At 43.0% G+C, this 17,876-nt stretch overlaps 1 protein-coding gene across 2 annotated transcripts in view; it reads left to right on the top strand.

The window, feature by feature from the left end:
- The first annotated feature begins 3,185 nt into the window (after window positions 1-3,185).
- The window catches only part of SLC27A2 (solute carrier family 27 member 2), a 36,696-nt gene continuing 22,005 nt past the window's right edge, over window positions 3,186-17,876 (top strand). For both annotated transcript variants that reach the window (XM_063091710.1, XM_063091709.1), the window contains exons 1-2: window positions 3,186-3,663; window positions 16,866-17,075. In XM_063091710.1, coding sequence (XP_062947780.1) covers window positions 3,186-3,663; window positions 16,866-17,075 — 688 coding nt within the window. The remainder of the gene's footprint in view (window positions 3,664-16,865; window positions 17,076-17,876) is intronic.

Raw genomic sequence — 17,876 nt, 5'->3', positions numbered from 1 at the left:
GTGCTAAGAATGAGTAGCTAATGTGCTAAGCTATTGACCACACTTCAAGGGAGCCAGGCAGTAACCAGGGTATCTGGTCAGCTCCAGCCCAGGCGTAGTCTAGCGTGCTGTACAAATACAGTAGTCTCCCTTGTCAGCAGGATACATTCCAAGATCCCCAGTGGATGCCTGAAACCACAGATAGTAATGAACCCTATACACACTTTTTTCCTACACAGTAACAGGTAGGGAACGTACACGGCATGGATATGCTGCATGACGGGATGATTCACATCCCAGGTAGGACGAAGTGAGACAGTGTCAAATCTCATCACACTACTCAGAACAGCATGTGTATTCGTCCATTTCTGTTGCTTTTAACAAAATACTTGGAACTGGGTGATTTGTAAGAAAATGAAGTTTTCTGAAACTGCTTACAGTTCAGAAGCTGGGAAGTCCAAAGTCCAGGGAACTCATCTGGTGAGGACTTTGTCCTGGTGGTGACTACAACAATTCAGGTTATTATATTCAAAATGGCAGAGCAGAGAGAGAGAGACTCTCATCTGCTCTCCTTTTAAAGCCCTCAGACCCACATCCCTGACCACCATTATTAATCCATTCACTCCAGCATGATCCTACAATCTAATCACCTCTTCAAGGCCCCACGTTTCAATTACCATAATAGGATTTCCCACTCTCAACAGATAAAGTGGGAATTAAGCTTCTAATATATGAACTTTGGGGGACACAATTCAATCAATCCACAACAGCCAGTTTGAGCCTTGTTTTCTGTCACTTGCAACTGACAGATTGCTGGTACACAAAGTTAAAGTGATGCTTAGAATAAGAGAGAAGGAAGTGGGCATTTGTGGTAATTTAGCACTCTGAATAGAGAGCAGCTATTTAAAGGAAAAGAAAAGAGGGGTCTACTTGTATCAGCCAGCCAAATTTTTTTTTTAAAGGCAGGGCCTAAGAGGCTACATTGAAGTGACTAGCCATCAAGGTTCTGGGGTAGCATTGAGGTGGAAAAGGAAGGCTTGGCTCTGAGCTTCAATGTGAAAGAAGTCACACCAGAGTGATTTCTGTGGTGACCCCTACTTTGGTTCTCACTCCTGCCTTCTCCTTAGAGAAGGCCCCCACTCATCCCCAGAGGAATGATGCAACCAGTCACCAGATGGCAACTGGATATGTGATGAGAAAGTCAAGAAAAGGGAAACAGGTGCTTGTGCAGCTATCATGGATAAAAAATGTGGCGGGGAGGAGATTGTGAGAGAATTTTTTTTTTTTTTTAATTGTGGAAGAAAAAAGAGGACATGGAAAGAAACCCAGAGAATAGGAGGGCAGCATAACATAGTTGCTAGGAGTGCTAAGATAGTTGCTAAGAGTAAGCTAAGAAGTGGTTCCCTGGGACCAGATACCAGTTCCAAACTCGTGCATTACTTACTAGCCGCCTTAATTCACCTCTCTAAGCTTCCCTTAGAAAGGTCTGTAAGAGGGCCGAGCCCGTGGCGCACTCGGGAGAGTGCAGCGCTTGGGAGCGCAGCGACGCTCCCGCCGCGGGTTCGGATCCTATATAGGAATGGCCGGTGCACTCACTGGCTGAGTGCCGGTCACGAAAAAGACAAAAAAAAAAAAAAAAAAAAAAAAAAAAAAAAAAAAAAAGAAAGGTCTGTAAGGGCCGAGCCCGTGGCGCACTCGGTAGAGTGCTGCGCTGGGAGCGCCGCGGCGCTCCGCTGCGGGTTCGGATCCTATGCGGCGCTCCCGCCGCGGGTTCGGATCCTATATAGGAATAACCAGTGCACTCACTGGCTGAGTGCCGGTCATGAAAAAATGACAAAAAAAAAAAAAAAAAAAAGGTCTGTAAACGAGCGTAAAAGTGCCATCTTTGTAGAATAACTGTGAGTCTCCAAAAATGTAATACAGGGACGCCCCTAGCAGAATATCTGGGACCAGCAAGCATTCATCGTTTGTGATTATCTCATAAGAATAAGAACATGGACGCGCACAGGAGAACAGGAGGGGATGAAAGTGAAACACTGCCTTAGTGAGACCCTGATCCTGATCCTCCTCAGTAGCTAGTGAGTATTCACTTTGCACAGAAGTAGCGCTAAGGAAAATTTAAAAAAAAAAAAAAATCACACTTCCTCCAAAGAGATGGCTTTTGAGAAATACCAATAGCATTCACTTGATCCTCTGTGTTGTATTATTCTCTGACAGAGCCCCTTAGTGAACGTGTGTTGAACTGGACTGACAACACTTGCTAACTTTCAACGTGGGGCGGGGGCGGGGATCACTTAACCGAACGAAATATATAAACAAATCAAAATAACGCCGGAGCTTGATTTCACTTGGCAATGTGTGGCAATACTTGGTGCCAAATCAGGGTTCGCGGGGCCAACTGGGACAGCGCCCTGTCCTCACCCACAGGGCAGGGGCGAGGATGAGCCGGACGTGACCCCTGCTAGCGCTTTTGTCCAACCTCGAAGCCTTCGCCACAGGGGACCGCCAGGCACCCGGGCTGGGGTTGGGCGCGGAGCAAATCTGAGAAACAAAGGGAGATCAGGACGAAAGCCCTCGGGACCAGGAAGCAGAGATGGGATTCTGGTTTGCCAGTGGCACCTGGTGCCCGCTATGAATAAATAACAGGACTGCCTCACAGTTATAAGGTACTTTATTGATAATAAGTCATCTCCATAAGCCACTCTATTAGTGGCAACAACAAATAACAAAAGCCCCACGCCTGCATTATCTCCTTTAATCTTGCCAACATCCGCTAAGTGCGTCTTATCGCCGTTTAATAAGGACACTGTGGCTGCCAGAGGTAAAGTACTTGGGTCACAACGCAGGAGAGTCCAGACTCGACCCCACACTTTCAGACTCGGGCGGAGCGCTGAGACCCCTGCGAGCGGCAGAGCCGCCTGCCCCGCGGGGGGCGGACCGCGGGGGCGGGCCCCGAACGCAGGTGGCTGCGCCCCCACGAGGGGGCGGGCTCAGCCCGGAACCCGGCAGCCCGCCCACGACTCCACCTGCCCGAGAGCCCGCGCCGGTGCTGGCAGCCGAGGCGCTCCGCGGTCGCCTCTGCCTCGTCCCGAGCCCGGCGTCCCGCGCAGCCCGCCCGCCGTCCGCCCGGAGCCCGCCCCGCCGCCGCGCTGCACGCCCGGGGTGCGCCCTCTGCCCTCGCGGGGACAGAGGGCCCCGCCGCCGTCATGCTGCACGCCATCTACACCGCTCTGGTGGGGCTGCTGCTCCTGCCGCTGCTGGTGAACCTCTGCTGCCCCTACTTCTTCCAGGACATGGGCTACTTCCTGCGGTTGGCTGGCGTGGGCCGGCGGGTGCGCAGCTACGGGCGGCAGCGGCCGGTGCGCACCATCCTGCATGTCTTCCTGGAGAAAGCGCGCCAGACTCCGCACAAGCCTTTCCTGCTCTTCCGCGACGAGACGCTCACCTACGCGCAGGTGGACCGGCGCAGCAACCAGGTAGCGCGGGCGCTGCGCGACCACCTTGGCTTGCGCCAGGGAGACTGCGTGGCGATCTTTATGGGCAATGAACCTGCATACGTGTGGCTGTGGCTGGGGCTGCTCAAACTGGGATGTGCCATGGCGTGCCTCAATTATAACATCCGCGCAAAGTCCCTGTTGCACTGCTTCCAGTGCAGTGGGGCGAAGGTGCTGCTGGCCTCACCAGGTGAGTCCCGGGGACCGCCCCGCCTTGACACTGGGGCTCCTCCGTGCCTTGGCGAACCAGCCGAAGCGTGGCGTGGGGAGGTTTGAGAAACAGGTTCAGATCCGAACTGGACATGTAGAGGGAGGAGATGGCAATGGTTCCTTAAAACGCTAACTAATGATCATTAGAACCACCTGTTGTGAAGCTTCGTGCAGTGCACTGTGTTACGACTACATATACAGTGTTGTTTTTAATCCTCTCAACAAAGAGAGTTTACCACGGAACTTTTATAGATGAGACCACTGAGGCCTGGAGAGGTGAAGCCTCATGCCCCAGATCACAGAGCTGGAGGGCAGGGTAGTTAACCAGGGCTGTCTACCTCCAAAGTCCGAGCTCTTAACCAATACTTGCAACATTTACATTAAAATGCAGAGTGTCTTGAGTGCGCCCTCTGCCCTCGCGGGGATCCAGAGAGACTGTTCTCATCTCTACTACTGTATGATTAGCCATGTGATCATCGGAAAATCACTCCCCCTCTCTGTCTCCTGCTTTCCTCCTGTGTATTGACAGTCTTGAAGGCCTCTTCCTGCTCTCCTCTGGTGCTGTTAGCATCCCTGGTTTCTCACTGTGGAGAGGTGACCCCACCTGATCCCCAGGGAGATAACTTTGGGGATCTGCTACAGTGCCTTTGTAAGCCCCCGTTGCATGTATACCAATAGTGACCCCTTCAGTTCTGGGGTTACCACCTGCCACATTTCAACCAGACCTGAAATGGTAACTTCATCCTGAAGTGGTGACCAGGCCAGGAAGAAACCAAGAACCTGTTACCCACAGGGCTGATGGTTTTCTCCTCCCAGAGAGCTTGTTCCTGCACTTAAATAAGGACCAGGAATTGCTTCTCTCAATCAGTAACAAGAGGCCTAACCAGTAGTGGGCAGAAAGACATGTGTGACAGGTAGGGGCATAGGGAACCAAGGAGCGTCACCTTTCTGGAATACTTTTCTGTGCCAACCCCTATGCTGGATGCTTTTATTACCCAGAGAGATAACATATTACCCCTCCTGTCCCTTCCATCCCCATTATACAACTAAAGCTTAAAATTCCAACCTAGGTCTGTCCAGCTTCAAAGCCCATGCTCTTTCCTTTATCATGCTGTGATGTATAGTGTTAGTGCTAAGGGATCAAGCATCCATGTGCTCTACCCCTTCATTTCATACCTTAGGAAACTGAGGCAAGCTAAGCCAATTGCCTAGTGTCACAGAAATAAGAAATGTCAATTCACTTGTGAGAAACCAGAAAGTTTACACACGTTTCATGTGGCATAAAATAAATAATCCAAAAAAGATATAGGCCTTGTATAAAAGTTTAAAAGTAGAGAGACGAGTTTAAAGGCAGCTAAATTATCTGATGGAGCTGATCCTTTCAAGAAAATTATCAACTTTCTAGTTGCCTGGGAAAATAAACAACTTCACTACTTAGTAACTGGAAGACTCTCTTAAGCCTATCACTTTACCAGTTTACTTAGAGGAAAGTTATTAACACAGTGATCTTTGTACCACTTCAGGAGGCATATAAATACAATTTACCTCTTTAGTATCTCAGGCCCCCTGGGAGAGAGGTCATGGGGGTTGGAATTCTACTGACAAAGCAGTTTGGGATTAAATTACTATAACAGTTTGGTTCCATAGTATGGTCAAAAATACAACCAGGTTTCGCCTTTCTCACCCAGGCAACAGTCCTCTGCCATAGAGCACCGCGTTTACATGGAAGGTAAAGGTACTCTCTGGCAGTAAACTTACCTTGGAGAGAGGCTGCATATTTGAAAAACATTCAGTTTTTCCAAATCACTGAGATGCCTTTGCACACGATGCAGAATTACACACTGACCTGAAAAAGTTACTGCAAAACGAATAACACGGAGTCCAAAGTTGCATGTTTAGTAAATGTACCCATGTGAAAATGTGTTGAATAGACTGATTCTTAGAACTCTTTAGAGCTGGAAGGGATCTTAGAGATATTCTAATCTAACTTTAATGAATGTGTTATACTTCCAAAAAAAAAAAAGTTTAGAAAAGAAAGTTTAATGAGCATAAGAGTCACCTAGGAAGCTTATTTTTAAAAACATATTCCTGAGCCCCATTCCCAAAAACACTGATTCAGTAGGACTGTGGTAGTTCCCAGGAATGTGTATATTAAGCCCGACCCCACCCCCAGATGATTTTGAAGCAAATGGTCTGAAGACTAGGCTTTGACAAATGGTCTAGATTCTACTTGTTTTATAGCTGAACAAACAAAGGCCCAGAGGGGTGATATGAATTGCCCAGAGTCGTGTGGGTAGTTGGCAACAGAGAGGTGGGGACAGAACCTGGATTTTTTTCTCATTTCCAGGACATTTTATTCTATCACACCATCTGAACATGGTACATAAAGGTGAGTTTGATTGTGTACTTTGAATTCAGCTGCAGGGCTTGTGGGCTAATAAGAGCTTTTGACCTCCTCCTGTCTGTCAAATTCTGGAGTATATGTAAAAGAACAGCACCGTGGCATTTATCATGAGGATTGATCCAGTTATGAATTTTGGGGGCACTCTTCATAAAGCTTAACAAACCCTGTCAGAAATTTCAGTACCCAGTTATTCCTTCTGACTTTACTATACTTACAGAAAGTCAAGACTCATAAACACTACCTTGAATCAAACAGAAGCACTTGTCTCCCATAGAATGTGATTTTCTCTCTGTTGTGCATTACAGGATCCTTCCCCATGGCAGGGTATAATCTAAATAATCACATGGAAAAATTGTCTTCAACTATATAAACCTGTATTAATGTGGTAGTTGATAGAAGCCAACTGGCTGGGCCAGAAGTTTTTCGTGCAACTTCCCAAATACGGAATATGGGTAAAATAGGAAAGCATATTTAATTGCACACAACATGGGATACTTTGTAAAAACATCCAAAAGAGGCCTGAAATAGTAAACTTGGCCTGTTCATATGCTAGCATGAAGAACATCTCTAAACTAGCCCTTCTACTGGAAAGATAACCCGGGTCTCCTGAGCATTCCTTTGTTAGCTCACTGGCCAGATCTACATTGCCCACTCAACATAACCATGCAAGGCTCTAAAGATACTCTCTGTCGCAAGACTGAGACCCAGAGAGGTTACATCTCCCAGATTACCTTTGACCTAGTTTTGCAAGGTTGCAAAAAAAGAAATTGACCTCCATTAAACAATGTGATAAGGGAAATGCTTCCAGTAGCTTTCAAAAACATTGTGTCATTGAAAGCTCAGGAGAACTTCATTATAAAACTAGTGTTGGGACCAAGGATAACTTTTGTCATATAAACTTGTGAGGTTAGATTGAGAGAAGTTGATGATGCAACAATTTAATTTTCAAATCAAGAAACATTTAAAGAGTCCCAACAAGGTACCAGCTAGTTGTCATGATGTGATGGGGAGATAAGACGGTGAATTAGTACAAGTATGTTACAGTTCAGTGAAAGAACTAAATGAATCACACACACAAATGATGGAGACACCAGGAGAATGTGGTGTGTATGCTAGGAGAGCTACAAAGTGCTGTGGGGAAAGCCAGCAGAGGGCAATAGAAGGCTTCTTGGGGGCATTAACAATTGAGCTGGACAACGCAACGGGGAGGGGGCATTCCAGGCAAAAGAAGCACCAGAGGCAGTTTTGATCAAGTGCCTAACACAGTGAGCTGCTTCATTAAAAAGTTTTACTATGTAAGACCAATAACAGCCTACACTTAAATAATGGTCATTTTTTGGAGCTGTTAACTGAAGGAACTCTAATATAGAGAAAATAATGACTCAGGGAATCCAAGAAATGGCCAACAGCAGTGACCTCATTTCTGCAGAAGAAAATAAATTTCAAATACCAACTTCTGTCTGCTAACCTCCACTGTTCTCACCTCTCTGGGCTACCCAAATAGTAACTTAGATGAATTGCTTCAATGTACTTTGATTGTCTCAAAGACTTAGAATTCTCTCATGTATTTTTGAATAATGTCCTAGCAATGCCCAGCACATAGTAGGCACTCAATAAACGTTTGTTGAATTAAAGAGTTGCACCATTCTGTCTGGTTGTAACAGGTTTTCTCTCTTGAAGCTTAAGAACCACTGGGTTGGGCATGAGGGCATAAAAAAATGATGTAACAAAATCAAATATATCCTGATTTGAGAAAATCCATTTAAACCCAATCTTCCCCGGGCCCAGCCTCATCCTACTACAGACTTGCTTACCTCCCACAGCTCCTCCTAACCATGCCCAGCCCTCTGGCAGTGGGCTGCAGGAACAAGGTGTACTCTGTGGGTCTCAGTGCAGTGAGGGAGCAACTGATGAGCACAGTGTGGGCAGGAAGGATATATGACCAGAAAGGTGGAGGTCTCTGTACACCAGATACCAAATGAGTAATATATTCAAAGGCTGGGATTCTCAGCCAAGTAGCCAAAGGTCTGAATGAAGAGCTAGCTAGCTTAAAGATGTTCTCTGAATTTTTTCTTTTTCCCCTGTTCATAACTAAATATTGCAAAGGAGGTAGTTGTACATCTCCCTTCAAGAACAAACTAGCACTTTTCTGGCATACGGGGGAATGCTGTTCATTTTCTTTAACAAGAAGGGAGTGAAAAGGTGAAAAAATAAACTCTGAATCAGCTGTTAATGTAATTGGATCTGAAGGAAAAGGACAGAGTTCAGATTATTCTGCATAATGAGTGTAAGTAGCCAGTATTTGAAAAGGGCCTCCCCCCAGCCCCTGAGAAATAAATAAGGAAGTGGATGTTTGCTAGACAGATGACTTGGTTGCTTGCAGATATCAAATTACAACAATTATGTAAGGCCTGGTATGGCCTGATAACCTCATGATAAGGAATTACCTTTGATTCTAGGGCTATTTAGAAAGCAAAAGTTTACATAAGCAAGAACATTGAGAGATGAAAAATAATATCAAGTAAATTATTTAATTACCTATGAGGTAATTAAATCAAAAAGCTTGTGGAAAAATGGAATTAAAAGATAATATGAATCTTTCCATGAACTTTTTGAAGACCCCTTGTAAGTGTAAAATCGGTATGTGTTTCACTGTTAAATTTTTACATATTCCTGGTAGAACTTAACCTTAATTAAACATCTTTCTGACCCCGGGGTGATTTGTTTTGTGTGGGGAGGAGAAAGGGGTGTGTGCGTGTGCCTCTTTGAAGAGTGTCTAATACACGTTGTGTTGCTATATAGACTAGACAATAGGTTATTAAATACTATCATTCCAAACTGCCAATGACAGAGATGCAAAATTACAGTTACAAATGGCATTTTACGAACTATTTTCAGACTGTCCCTCAGGGCTGTGTTAACACCAATTGTGTTTCACTTGCTTTTCTGAGTGAAGGAAAGAGATAAACCTTCAACCCTGACTTGCCCATCTACCAGCCATCTCACATTCCTTCTGAAATTTTGATCAGAATGCATTTCCTTTCACTGCCTCTTGTGCAGATCTTACCTTATCAGTAAACCATTTCTGGGGTGTTTTGTTTAACTAGCTCGGTCAGTTATCCATTCAACGAGGCAATCTAGTGGCAGAACAAGCTACTGAACTGAATGTTTTTCTTATGGAAAGCTGCGGGTTTAGTCAGTAGCTCCATGACACCTTGGTGACAAAGGTTGATTCAGCTCACCACTCACCCTCTCTCACCCTCTTTACAGGAATGGGCCTGTTTATTCAGAATTTTCTCCTCTTCCTTTCTTTGAAAAAAAAGAATTAGTATGTTACCTTGGGGAATTAGTATGCTACCTTGATTTTTTTTCTTTTGAACAATGAGGTGGGGGTGGGGGGATGTTGTAATCCCTCACTTTTCCATCACCCAAGTATGTATGCTTTCTCTGAGGGTTTGCTTCAGTTCTCAATTTAAACCTAGAGAACTGATGGATCTACTCTACACCCTTCAGGCAACTTTCTATGAGTACTGTTTCTCATACCAAGCTCTTAATAAAGCTTGAGGTTATGCTCATCATCAAGAAGATGAACAAGAGATTTTCCATATTACTCTAAAGGCAGATCCACATTCTTTAAAAACCTCTGAGCAGAAGGTCACGTAGGCAGCCTCTTCCAAAAAGTAAGGAACTTTTCCAGAACTTGAACCTGAATGCCTCCTGCAGAGAGGTAAGAATCCCAGAAGCCCAATATAATTCTCTTCTTTTTGTATGTAAACTTCCATAAATAGGCTCACTAAGCCTCTATCCTCATTTGTAGAAATAGGTTTACTGGTATCTACATCACAGGGTTGTTGGGAAAATTATGTGAAGCAATGTACGATGTATGTAAAGCCACTGTACAAACTGTTCTAAACACATGAAAATTTTAAAGACTTATTATTAGCAAGGATGAGAGGTATAGTGGATGCTGTGATGTGCTTCCCAGATTCCCCCTTAGGATTGAGGACTCATTTCTCAGCTGCTGGGAGCTCCCAGCTGAGACATTTCCAGGACTTGCTCTTGGATGAAGAGAGCCACCTTGCCCAACGTCAAGCACCACCACTCCAGCCTAAGTGCTTTGACGGGTTGAGGGGTGAGCGTAAGGCACAGCCCATCTGCCTTAATTTGGGACAACCCTGAAGGGCTGTCCCAGCTCTAGAGTGCTCATACATTGGAGGATGACCTGAGAGAGGTCACTGTTGTGACTGCTTCTCAGTTCAACTTCTCTTCTCTCCAATCTGCTTCCCGTGCGTCCTCACAGGTACCATTCTCAATAGCACTCCTGCACACAAATCTCAGGGTTTCAGAGTCTCAAAGAACCCCACCTGTGACAAATAGAATTACTTGAGCTTATATGTCCTGGTTGACTGTCAGTCTTAGGTCAGAAGAGTTTACAATAAGAATTACAAAAAAAATAATAATGTGTGAAGGAGAAAACATGTAGGCCCAATCACATGTATACAAAACTTAAGAAAAGAAAGAAGATATATTAAATATCAACTAGATAGTTGACAGCATTCACATCCAGAATTTTCTTTTAAATTTTAATTTTTATATCAGCATCTTTAAGGGAAAAAAGGCTGTCACTGTGTATCAGTATGGTTGGCAAGCCACTGGAACCTCAAGTCAATGCCCAAATAAGAAATTCTATACCAACAGTATAGAGGAGATGGAGGGAAATTGTGTTGGGCAGGGGCAATGGCCTTCCCTTCGGATGAGATGTCTTCTGTATAAGGTCAGGGGTCACAAACTGAATACCTGCAGAGTGCCAACTGGGAACATGAGTGAAGTGGAAGACACATGATGCTAAGTTGCTTGAACTGTGGTCAACCATGACACCTGATGTTTTAGTCCGTTTCTGTTGCTTATAACAAAATACCTAGAACTGGGTGATGGGCGGTGGCTAGAGGAATTTGGAGGAACAGGCTAGAAAAAGCCTAAATGCTGGTGAAAGTTTAGAAGGCAAGAAAACCAGGAAAGTTTGGATTGTTTTAGAGACTGGTTAAATGGTGGTGACCAGAATGCTTATGGAAATATGGACTGTAAAGACCATTCTAAGGAGATCTCAGATAGAAATAAGAAGGAATTTATTGGAAACTAGGGCAAAGATCAACCTTGCTATGAACTGGCAAGGAACTTGGCTGAATTGTGTCCAAGCCCTAGGACTTTGTAGAAGTTGGAACTTACAAAGTATGAACCAGAGTATTTGGTGGAAGAAATTTCTAAGTAGCAAAGCATTAAGGAAGCTGCATGGCTACTGTAACAGCCTACTCTGAGTTATGGCAGAAAAGGCATGACATAAAGCCAGAATTTAAAAGGGAAGCAGAGCGTAAAGATTTGGAAAATCTGCAGCCTGGCCATGTGGTAGAGAAGCAGAGAGCATTTTCAGAAGGAAAATGCAGTGCTGCTAAGAAGATTAGTACAAAAGAAAGGAATTAACAAGAGAAGGGGGAAAAGGCCCTGAAATCATTGCCAGGACAGCCCTTCCATTTCAGGACCAGAGGCCTAGTGAGACAGAATGGTCTTGGGCAACAGGCCCAGGACATCCTCCATGGGCTGGCTGCCCAGAGCCACCTCAGGAAACTGCTTCCAGCACCAGCACCCCAGCTGCTTTGGCTGCTCCATCTGCGGCTAAATTGGCCTCAGGTGTGGCTGGACCCACAGCTTTGGAAAATGCAAGCAGGAAGCCTTGGCAGCATTCACATGGTGTTAAGTCTGCAAGCTCACAGAATGCTAGAGCTGTGAAGGCTTGGGAGCCTCCACCCCAATTTTGAAGGAAGTATGGAAAAGCCTTGGGGCCCAGGAAGAGATCTGTCACAGGGGTCACCACAGACAGCCTTTGCTAGAACAATGCCGAGCAGAAACATGGGGTCAGAGTTACAGCAGAGAAACCCCAACAGTGCCATGCCTAGTGCAGCTGTGAGAGCAAGACTGCCATGGAGACCCCAGACCTGTGGAGCTACCAGAGTAGAATTCCTGGGAGAGCTAGAGTGTGGCCTGAGACCAGGAAAGCCATAGGAGGGGAACTGCCCATAGACTTGCAGACCCAACCCCCACTCCAGTATGAAGAGGACATCAAACATGGAGTCAAGGTACATGATTCACCAGCTTTGAGATTTAACACCTGTTTTGCTGGATTTTGGACTTGTTTGGGACCTATTACACCTTCTTTTGGCCTATTTCTCCCTTTTGGAATGGGAATATGTACCCTAAGTTTGTCCCACCATTGTGTCTGGGAAGTAGATAACTTGTATTGATTTCACTTTGGACTTTTGAGTTGAAACAAGTTAAGACTTTGGGAACAAAATGAATGTATTTGCATGTGAAAAGGACATGAGCTTTAGGGGACCAAGAGTGGAATGTAGTAGACTGAGTGTCCCCCTAAAACTCACTGAAGCTTGACTTGTGTCGCCCAAGTTTTATGTGTTAGATACTTGGACCCCACTGTGACTGTTAAGAGGGTGGGAAATCCTATTATGGTAATTGAAAGGTGGAGCCTTAAAGAGGTGATTAGATTATAGGACCATGCCATAGTGAATGGATTAATAATGGTGGTCAGAGGTGTGGTTCTGAGGGCTTTAAAAGGAGAACATGAAAAGTCTTTCTGCTCTCTGTGCTCCACCATTTCGCAGTGTGATACTCTGCCGTCACTGTCACCACCACCAAAGTTCTCACCAAATGTGTTCCCTGACTTTGGACTTCCCAGCCTCAGAAACTATAAGCAATAAATTTCATTTTCTTTATAAATTACCCAGTTCCATGTATTTCGTTATAAGCAACAGAAATGGACTAATACAACTGCTTACTTATATATCCTTTTATTTTTATTATTACTATTATTAATTTTAGATACATAACTAACACCTGAGTACATTTTCCTTTAAAAAAAATTACAGAAAAAAATTGAAGTCCTTTTTGACCTATCATTTTCCTCTTATTATGACTGTCACCAAGTCCTATCTCTATCCTGCCTCTGAAATATCTCTTAAATACGTCCCCTTCTCTACATCTACTGCTGCTACTCTAGTGCAGATGAGCTTCATCTACCAGCTGTTCTCCCTCCCTCCGATTCATTTACCTGACTTAAGCCAGGCCTTTAGGGACCACCTGGTCCCTAACGCATGCCCCCCTCTTCTCCCAACCTTATTCCCCTTTAATTCTACATGCCAGTCAGCTTTAGCCTATTTGAGGTACTTTGGCACCATACTGCTTTGCCTCTGGGCCTTTGTATAAGCTGCTCTCTCTGCCAAAAACAGGCTCAGTCAATCTACGGTGATCTTCATCTCACCAAGTCCTGCTATCTTTCAGGTCCCAGTTTAGACAGCACCTCGGTCATCTTTGTGCCCCTCCCCCATGTGTTCCCAAAACACCTTCTCCTCCTAAGGACCTACAAGACCAACAAGACTCTATGAAAACAGTATATGTTCTGCTCATTGTTGTTTACAGTGCTGAGAACCCTTCCTGGCACATGGGGAGCACTCTTTAAATAGATGCTGAATAAATATTGGGAGGGAGGAAATAAGAATGAATCCAAGTAACTTATGAACACAGTGTTTGATTATGTAGATTCAGTCTCAGGGCAGGAGGAAGGAATGTAGAAAGGGATATTTCTTGGGCCCTAACTTGTATGCAAGGCATACCTGTATCACAGAAATTATTTTATTTTATATTTTATTAAAGATTTATCAACTCACAGTATTGTAAGATCTGAATCCTTTAAACCAGCAGCTTTAGCTTATTCCTCCATCTCTTCCACACTAATACAATACTTTGTGCAGAGTTTTTTCACATATAAACATTTAGCACTTACCTAGTATTGGGGGTGCAAAAATAATTAATGATTTATTTATGATCTCTTAACCTCAAAGATTTCACTGTCCAATAGAGGAGAAAAAGAATTGAACCATATCATACTATATACCAAATATCCTAATAGAAATATGTGCTGAAGGGAGTGGATAACTTTATAGAGGAAAGGAAGGTTACAGGAGAGAAGTATCACCTAGGCTGAGTCTTGAAGGATAAGCAGGAGTTTTCCAGGTGACCAGGGGATGGGAAGGCCTTCCAAACAGATGAAACAACCTGGATAAAGGTAATGAGATGTGAGCATATGGGTACATTAGTGGATTTCACATAGATCAGTGTGGCTAGAGGAAAGGGGTAAGGGGTAGATAGCAGGAGATGACATCAGAAAGGCCAGAAGAGATGAGACTATGAAACTGTGAAGAACCTTGGGACTTCTCAAATAAGGAGAGTGGATTCTATTGCAAGGGAGGGATGAGCAGCCATTGAAGAATTTTAAACAGGGTAGCAACAAGAAGTTGGGCAATAGTAAAGCTGTTAAATTGAAAGTGGGAGAGATTAGAGGCAAGGAGATTGGTCAGGAGGCTCTTGCAATAATCTAGGTAGGAAATAATGAGGACCTGAGCCAAAGCAGTGGCAAAGGATTAGATGCTACCACTCCGGTTTCCAGAACAGTAATATTTTTTGGTAACCTTTCCAAAGTGCAGAAGGACTAGAGGGCAACCAGTCAAAAATAAAACAGTAGAGGAAGAGAATTAAGGCTCCTGGGGGGAAGGGGGTGGAGAGAGTGATCTGATGGGGTTGAAAAATAGTTGAGTAAAATAGTACATTAAAGAAATGACAGCCAACTAGAAAATCCAGGAGAAAACTGTCCAAGAAAGGAAATAGGATTATAGTGTGTTCTTTGGTTCTGTAGTAAATAATATTTACATAGTCATAATTATGTCAATTCTGATTACTGGTTTTCAGCTTCTAGAGCTGTTAAAAAAAAAAACTTTAGACAAATTAAAGTTAGCAGAGTTTATTTGAGCAAAGAAACAATTCATGAATCAGGCAGCACCCTGAACCAACAGAGGTTCAGAGAGCTCCACCCAGCAACCTGGGCAGACAATATTAATAGACAAAGAAAATGACATTCAGAAATAGCCTTCTTGGCTACAGCTCCATGTTTGCCTTATTCAGACATGTCTGAGTAGTTTGCAGCCTGTGACTGGCTGAGACTTGGCTGCTTGTTAGAAGAATATACTCTCAAGATTGGTTGCAGTTCACTACTTATAGAAGCAGCTTTAGCCAAATGTAAGTTAATTTAACAGACTCAACTCATCGACAAAGCTGGGGAGACATAACTATGGTCTCAGAATAGATGTAAATGCTATTAATGTAGACAACATAAAGTAACAATAATAACTGTTGGGAGTGGACAAAATGTGGGTAAAATGGGGGTGGGGATCATAACTGATAGGCCAAGAAGGAGTTAGTTATGTATCTAAAACAGGAAGAGCACATTTTTTTTTTGGTGATGGAGAGGAGATTGCCAGAGGAAACAGCTAAAAAAATTGAAAGTGGTTCCTCTAGGCATCTGGGTGAGGAAGCGCTGGGGTAAGGGCCTATTGATTTTTATTATAAACCCTTTTGTACTACTTGACTTATTTTTACCAGGTGCATGAGTCCTTTGGTTAAAATATTTTTTTAAATTTTAAGTGTATCTATCGCAGTGATACATATCTTAATGGAGACATCATACACAAACATCTGAAAAACAAAGCATATAAGATGAATCAGGCATAGCCTCCCCAAGGTAATTCCCTGGGATATTGAGTCATCTTCTTATTAAGAATAAGTATATTCACTTCAATTATAGCAATTCAAGACAAGTAAGCTTAAAGCAGTCTCATTTTATGACTTAAAGGCACAAAAATACACGAAGCAAACATGAAATGTGGTTTCCATATTAAATCAGTACCATTAAAATTTTTTACCTTGACCTAGCAAGAAATACATTTGTATGTGAACCAGCACCCACGCACCCACATAACTGAAACAAAACTTTTAAAAAACAATACTTACCTCTTAATTTGTGTACTGTGCTCTGAAAATTTCTACTTCATTCTTCTTTAATTTTTAGATATATTGGTCACCTTAAATGGCTTTACAATGCACTACTATATTGTGACCCACAGGTTGAAAAACACTGCTCTAAATTAAACACTTTGGGTTTAACTGGCTGGTTAGCTTAGTTGGTTAGAGCATAGTGTTATAACACTAAGGTCAAGGGTTCGTATCCCTTACTGGCTAGCCACCAAAAAATCAGTAAGTAAATAAATCGTTTCTTTCTTTTTTTTTTTCTCAGACCAGAGAATGCACTTATGAAATTTAGAGCTTATTTCTCAAATCAGCTAAATTTTCCCAGTGGAGCTACTTGTTACTGATGTGATAAAAAATTTGTTATGTGAAGTTGGCTTCTGTCATCTCTGCTAGTTAGCATGCCTCACTTCTTTCTGTTTCTCTTCACGTTACTTAAAATTTCCTTTTTTTTTTTTTTTCCATCACTGGTCTTGTGGGGCACATATTAGGAATAACTAAGTTCATTTCTAGAGTATATACCAGTTATAGGTTATGCACTTATATTTCTTGGTTTTTACCCCTTTGTCCATTTGTTAGCACTTGCCATAAGAAGTACAGATTTCAACCAACCATCTGCTTATGAAACCACCAAAACCTCAAATATGCTTCCCTCAAATATTGGAGTCTTGTGATTTTTTTCAAATGTAGCAAATTCCATGTTAGAAAATGAGTAACTATAAGCATCACTTGTCATGTACACATATTTTAACAAAAATTATGCTGAAAATGAAATTATCATGAAGCTTATTGTACTAATAGAACTTTAAGGGACTAATTTGTTTGGATTTTTTTTTTTTTCTTATTGAATTAAGAACTACAAGCAGCTGTTGAAGAGGTTCTGCCAAGCCTGAAAAAAGATGATGTGTTCATCTATTATGTGAGCAGAACTTCTAACACAGATGGGATTGACTCTTTGCTGGACAAAATGGATGAAGTGTCATCTGAACCTATACCAGAGTCATGGAGGTCTGAAGTCACTTTTTCCACTCCTGCCTTATACATTTATACTTCTGGAACCACAGGTAAAAATAAAGAGAAGATTCTCAAAGAAATGGACCCATCCTGAAGGAGTTAAATGTTGGCTTAGGTTTTCAAATGTTCTCTTTCTTTGGCGAAACTTATCCGATAACTAATCCTCAGGGGATTTAGCTCTCTGCCTGTGGGAACTTATTTTATAGCATATGATCCCATTTGGGTTTCTCCACGCTATGCATATGAGGGAACTTCAAATAGGTCATGGAAAAATAGAATTGAAAGATAATGCAAGTCCTTCCATGAACTTTTTGAAGTGCCCTCATAATTTCCCCAAGTTGGTATAGAACAGATAAAGAGGTTAACCAAGAACTACCAGAATAGGTAGGATGATGGGTGAGATTTGGCACTGAATGGGGTGTTGGAATTTTTTTGATGCTTGTATTTTGGTTATATTATTCCCAGAGTTCAGAGATAATGCATAATCAATTATAAATGGAACACCAGAGGACAATAATGGTGTTACATTTACGTAAATGTTTTGACCACTATCTTCCCGTGCACACTGGCTTGGAGCTGTTTGGTACTGTGGATGTAGGATGGCTCTAATGGAGGGCATAAAATACTGTATTTCATCAAATCTAGGATGCCTCCAACTGTAAAGCTTCACCATTATTTTATGAGCCACTAGGGAAAAACAATGCCAATTAACAGTGTTATTGGAACAATTATGTGGAGCAAGCAGTGTTAAGTGTAATAGGTACTAGGCATTCTTCTAGGCGTTTTATGGCATTTGTTCATACAATGCTCCTACCACCTGTGAGATAGGTACTATTGTTACTCCTGTTTTA

The sequence above is a fragment of the Cynocephalus volans genome, chromosome 3 (assembly GCF_027409185.1).
Source record: "Cynocephalus volans isolate mCynVol1 chromosome 3, mCynVol1.pri, whole genome shotgun sequence".
Classification (NCBI taxonomy): Eukaryota; Metazoa; Chordata; class Mammalia; order Dermoptera; family Cynocephalidae; genus Cynocephalus; species Cynocephalus volans.
The sequence above is the reverse complement of the archived record's forward strand: the minus strand, read 5'-3'. Positions and strand labels throughout refer to the sequence as shown.